Here is a 6,000-nt window from a genome sequence, read left to right on the forward strand (position 1 = left end):
ACTGTCTTGTCGCTGAGGTTTAACGTATGTCCCCTCTACACCGACTTTCTTTGGAGCTCCTGATCATGCATCCTACAGTTCACCTTGCCTGGCATACCTCAACTCACGCGGTCGTCTGGATCCCCCTCGGCAGTCCGGGCCGCATCTTCAACAACGGCTCGCCTCATTTACGACGAAATCACAGCCAACATCCACGCATCCACAAGACATCAAGCAAAATATGAGCACAGTGAGTGTCGTTTCTCTGCTAAAGTGTGCAAGGTTTCCATGCCCCGAAAGAACGGAAAGATTGTGGTGGAAGGGGTGGATGGGGTTGGATGGGGTTGGATGACGTTGCCTTGTTGGAGATGATTGTGTTAGAAAATGGACAGAAGATCGTTGGGCTGACGCTGTTTTCTTGCCTTAGGAATCAAACTCCAAGCGCTTTGTCGAGGTTGGGCGAGGTACGTCATTGTGTAAATGGAATCTCGAGAAAAAATCATTTAACACGTTGAACAGTCGTCCTCCTCAAATCTGTCCCCTTCTCCGGAAAGATCGCCGTCATCGCGGAGATCATCGACCACAACCGCGTATGTCTCCTCAGAATCCTCCCATAAGCTTCCACACAGGCCATCATCGACGGCCCAACAACGGGTGTTCCCCGCCAACCCAGTCCCTACAAGCACCTCACACTCACTCCCCTCAAACTGTCAGGCCTGCCTCGAGGAGCTGGTACGAAAAAGGTCCGCAAAGAGGTCGAGAAAGAGGCCATCGTCGACAAATGGGACACGTCAAGTTGGGCACAGAAGCGTATCGCGGTGCAGAAGAGACTGGCGTTGACCGATTTCGGTCGCTGAAGCGCCATGATGGCGTGCTTCCTCGCGTCTCGCGAATGCTAACCATTCGCCACCTTGATGTTGCCGTCAAACGAATTGGTGACCTAAACGCGAGCAGTCTATCCACTGCCCGTCAACCACTTCTCGTGGGATCGACGATAAATGGAGGGGGAGTTTTTGTGGTTGGTCTACGGTACTTACCCCCATATGTTTGCCACATTCGAAGCGCACGTCGTCTGACTGTGCAACCTTGCTTACAGTAAATTTCTTCTTCTAACCTCTCTTTCATAAATTTCTCAGTTTTACGTCGCCAGGATTCATGGGCTCATGCTGCGGTAATAAGTACTTAGGCCACGTAATACTACTACTCTGATGTAAAAAGTTCGAAATGATATGAATTCGGGTTTCTTTTTAGATGATAATAGATAGAAGGGAACGTTGAATTCCGACCTACACTAACTTGCTGCAAGGAATGTCAAACTGAAAAAAAAGCATACGTAAGAATACACCCTTCACCCGTCCAGTATATATAATATTAAGTGTATAAGCATATAAGAAGTAGTCGTGGTCGTACTATCTGGGAGGGGAGGGTATATCTAACAGATCCGGAGTGAAAGAACAGTTCGGGATACCCCAGAAAATATCAGTAGGTCGTGTAACGCTCACATCCCATCTCCACCTCCATCTCCAACCCGACCCTCATCCCCCCGCCTAGCCAAAAACGCACCCAAATCCCTCGACCTCTTCCCCCCTCCCGTCCCACCAAAGCCTGTCATTGGGAATCCGCCACCACCGATCCGTCCAACCGGAAATCCACCACCATCACCTCCAATTCGTCCTACAAGGAGTGAGGAAGGTGATTGGAGGGAGGGTGATTGGGAGGAGGTTTTTGACCTTGATCTTGATTGGGAGGTTGAGGACTGTTTGGATTTGGATTTGGGGCAGCTGGGGTTGGGGAGATGTTGGTGAGGAAGGGTGGATTGTGCATGTGAGATGTGACTCGGATGAGCTCTGTCAGACATAGACGCGGAGGTACGACTCAAAGAAGAGCGGTTACGACGTGAATCTGAGGTTCCTCCTGGTGCTGCTCGTAGACTTTGACTTTTTGCGCGCGTAGAGGCTTCCGTCCAGATCTACGTCTTCGTCGTCGTCCTCTGCTGCTGCTGTTGGAGGAGGGGCGGATACGAAGTGCCCAAAACCCTTCCCTCGATTGCTGGGGTTGAGAGTGAGACCGGGAATGAGACCCCGACGAAGACGTAGCCGTAGTCCCCCCACCCCACTGAGACGCTTAAGCAGCGCCAACTCACCACTCTCCTGAAACCCTTCAAATTCCTCCCCATTGCCAACAACACCAGCCTCCACGAGCCTCTTCATCTCCTTCCTCGCTTTCCTCCGCTGCCTCCTTTCCTCCTTACGCTTCGCCCCCGCCTCTGCTTCAGTCGCTTTGTGTTGAAGTAGACGTCTCGTGACCTGCTCTGTTTACGCGTACGCTCTTATTTATCACCCTCCTCATTTACTCCCGCTATTTACCAGTCTTTACGTCAAGCCACAATTCTCCTCACATATATACTAAACCTTATTTTCAACCCACCTCAGTCGTTCTTCACTTCACGGTGACTGACGTCTGAGGTGAGTTTATTTTACTATACATTCATTACCTAGATTACTGACTACCTGTAGTTCTATTTCCCTCTACAGGTAGTTTACGCAATTCAGTCGTTCTTCACTTCACGGTGACTGACGTCTGAGTTCTATTTCCCTCTACAGGTTATGGGCCCCGATGCGCTTACCTAGGAAACCAGATTTCAGTCAAATCTACTTTGGGCTATGACTCGCCCCCTACATTTCTGAAGACTTCAGCACGACACATTTCCCACTGCAGCTCGAAGCTGGCCAGGATTTTACCGCCAACTGACACCCACCTACTTGACGTCCCGGTCTCACATTCGCCATACTTTACTTTCATGACGGCTCCGTGTCACTTTACTTCTAGGCACGACATACATTCGACCCCCACATACACTGTGACACACTTGGCCATACATTACATTCGGCTCTCCATTACATCCACGCGCACAAGACACTGACATGCGATCCACACCACTCACCACCCACATTACTTACATCGACGTGCTTTACTTCAGTGATGTGACCTGACCCTACACCCGACTCTCAACCTGACCAAACTACTGCCCCATTGTGTTCCTGACCTACACATACATGGAGCGACACCATAGTCCGTGACCAATCCACGACATGTCACTACCTATCCACACTACACACATTCCAGAAGTTTCTCTCAATGCAAAGGAGTCAGATACCACCGCGTCTGCCACTATCATGTCACTGGCAAAGCTCCAGCACCGCCGTCTGAAAACGCACTTAGAGAGCTATAGCCTGGCTATGTGCTGAGCATGCGTTAGGAGTACGAGAATACGGGAGGGAGGAGAGCCTCTCACGCTCACCGACCGTTGGGATGACTATCAGCAACGGAGAGTTTCGTCATGACACTGGGGAGCGGAAGTGACATAACGAATGGCATGACCTCGAAATGAAAGCAATGATTGCACGCCCTCGCCAACTTCATTTGGTAGGAGGATCACGACATCATTGCGAATGCGCGAATACGGCTGATGAGGGGGATGTGTTTGTACTCACGTCGACCCATGATCCATCTCCACCCCATGCACGCGCAACTTCACCATTCATACTCCTCAACACTCATACCACCTATATATTGCTTCAACATTTAAATCTACACCACGGCCACTCACCCGCACGCAAGAAATCACTCTCAAACCATTGATTTGGACATTGCCTACCAACATTACATCAGCGTTCGTCAGATGCTCTGGAGTATCAAATATCATACACCCGCGGTCACCTCTTCACAGACTTTGTCTCAGTGATTCATAGAAACCTACTCATGCAACTGTAGTCGACGAGGGGGAGATATCTACGCCCATATCAGTGGTGCCCTCTGCACGCGAAATTTGTACTCACACTAACGCCCCCCATGTACCAACGGCCCACCACTGCCCACTGCATCGTCGTCGCCCACACTTGCTTCACCTACACATTCCCTCACATCCACGTTAACAGTCCCAGCACGCATCTCCGTCACCACTTACCGTGCTGTCGTCACCCAACTCACGTCACCCACACTTTGCCCTCTGTACGACCCACCGACCACTCCGATTTCGCCATACCCTTATATACACTGTGGCACCTTCCGCCACATACTCCGAGTCAGTTGCGATGACGATCGTCTCTATACCCTCCTTTTTCCAATCAAGTTTGATTCCAGCTTCAACGGCGTGTAACTCTGCGCGATTGTTAGTCAATTGATGAAAAGCATCAGGTTCCAGTCGGAATGAGCAACAAGAGATGGGCGAAGGGTTAGCCCAAGAGGTGTCAGATTCACCGATCACACACGTTGAGTCCCACGGGTGGGGGGGGGGGGGGTACAGCCACCGGTTACACATAGCCGTAGCACAACCGGAAAATTCGGCAAGTCGGCAACAGCGACGTAGGAATTTCATTGTAATGTAGAGTCACCTCATTTATCTTTGACGTGTCGCGCCTCCTAAACGAGACACGTCCTTCCCGACACTCATTCACACAACATGCCTCACTGATACTGTACATAGTGTCTCTTCACATTCTTTGTCAAATATTCCAAGTCCCACTGACAGATCCCCTTCACAACAATCAAATCAAGTACTTTGCGGCCTCTGTTATGAGCTTATCGGGAAGTGTAACATCTCCATCCAAAGTGGAAAAGCGCGCTCCACATGTTCAAAGGCCTACAATTTCATGATTCACGTCGCCGCAAAGATGACCGCAAAGAAAGCCTGCACAAACGTACCTATTAAATGTGATTTCTGTTCTGAAATTCACTGGAAGTACAATATATACAGACACCTTCAAGAACGGCATGCTTCATGGGAACGGCGAGGAGATTACAAGAAGTTTTCTGACAAGATTTCTATTTTGCCGGAGGAGGAGGAAAGATTAGGTATACCTGAGGATCGCATCGGTAATTCTGCCATCGCGCAATTAACTCACGACGCTCGCCACATGAATCGCTTACCAACAGTTCGTGATTTGCATAGTGATTCTCCTCGACGACCTCGGAATCACACTCAACCAATGCAACATCCATCCGTAGCAATACCATTTGCTTTGGAAACACCCAATTCCCATTTTTATCAACAACAAATGGACATTTTCTATTGATTTGTAGATACCAAATTCTAATACTTACTTAACGTTCAATATTCGCGTCGTCGAGCTTACATTTGGACGTCTAGCGGAGTTGTATTTTGTTTGATGCGACTGCTAATGCTGTTAAAATGCCGGAGCTCGGAAATGGCCGCTGTCAAACTCTCGTGACAGATCTGACGTCCAGCATCGCCGGATCTGACACCTCTTGGGTTAGCCACAACGCCGCAGCCGCGCGTACATCAGGTTGTCCATTATTAGGCGCTGCGCCGTCGGCGAAGATGAGGATCCTCTGGTCATCGTTTGTACTTTCCCAGTGCGCTGGCTTGCGGGAGTAGTTGGGGGCAAACACATAGTCCAAGGGGTTCCAACCAACAAGGTTGGGGCCATTTCACAAATTGTATACCTGCACCTGCATTAGCGACACACCCCCTTACATGCACGGTATTACTCACTAATTGCACGTGCCTTCATCCACTACGCTGTTGTCGCCCACACCACATTCTCACCAGCCTCGAGAACGACGCACCGCACGAATCGCCTTGACATCGCCCGAGATGCTCCTTGAGTTTTCATCGACCATCCCACAACACCCTGAACCCATCCAGACCCCAAGACGACGTATCTCCGTCCGCAAAACGAATGGACACCACCCTCCAGCTTTCAACTTCACCATGGGTCCTTCAGGCTTCGACGCGACGTGTCGCCATCCGATAAACACTGTTTCTACGCGCGGGTCGCTTGCAGACATTGGATGGCCATGGCGCAGTTGAGAACCTGTGTCGTGTAGAGTCACCACCCACTACACCGTCCTACACTGTCGCTGCCCACACTCGCTTCGCATACACATTCCCTCCTATGCATTCCTCAAATTCACCAACAAACGTCTTGTTCGCTAAGATGCACTAAATATCTGGATGTTTAGCAGGCGCCGGATACAACGACACACTCACCATCACTT

At 50.1% G+C, this 6,000-nt stretch overlaps 3 protein-coding genes across 3 annotated transcripts; 1 reads left to right on the forward strand and 2 right to left on the reverse strand.

Moving 5' to 3' along the window:
- Positions 1–406: 406 nt before the first annotated feature.
- On the forward strand, positions 407–836 carry LACBIDRAFT_240091 (60S ribosomal protein L14; the record flags this gene model as incomplete). The annotated part of the gene is made up of 3 exons (XM_001888077.1): positions 407–443; positions 499–569; positions 609–836. Coding segments are annotated over 3 exons (336 nt in total), but the record flags the coding sequence as incomplete, so codon positions are not given.
- Positions 837–1,328: 492 nt separating this feature from the next.
- On the reverse strand, positions 1,329–1,837 carry LACBIDRAFT_312375 (uncharacterized protein; the record flags this gene model as incomplete). The annotated part of the gene is made up of 1 exon (XM_001888111.1): positions 1,329–1,837. One exon carries the CDS (start codon positions 1,835–1,837, stop codon positions 1,478–1,480), a length of 360 nt encoding a protein of 119 aa, XP_001888146.1. The 3' UTR covers positions 1,329–1,477.
- Positions 1,838–2,576: 739 nt separating this feature from the next.
- On the reverse strand, positions 2,577–5,995 carry LACBIDRAFT_333480 (uncharacterized protein; the record flags this gene model as incomplete). The annotated part of the gene is given in 20 exon segments (XM_001888112.1): positions 2,577–2,605; positions 2,924–2,974; positions 3,036–3,081; positions 3,281–3,295; positions 3,474–3,535; positions 3,590–3,633; positions 3,740–3,771; positions 3,819–3,887; positions 3,947–3,950; positions 3,970–4,035; positions 4,059–4,140; positions 4,451–4,455; positions 4,684–4,714; positions 4,884–5,047; positions 5,083–5,124; positions 5,243–5,360; positions 5,495–5,516; positions 5,569–5,816; positions 5,917–5,944; positions 5,993–5,995. 20 exon segments carry the CDS (start codon positions 5,993–5,995, stop codon positions 2,577–2,579), a joined length of 1,161 nt encoding a protein of 386 aa, XP_001888147.1.
- Between the last annotated feature and the right edge of the window lie 5 nt (positions 5,996–6,000).

Source organism: Laccaria bicolor, genomic scaffold, assembly GCF_000143565.1.
Source record: "Laccaria bicolor S238N-H82 LACBIscaffold_51 genomic scaffold, whole genome shotgun sequence".
Lineage (NCBI taxonomy): Eukaryota > Fungi > Basidiomycota > Agaricomycetes > Agaricales > Hydnangiaceae > Laccaria > Laccaria bicolor.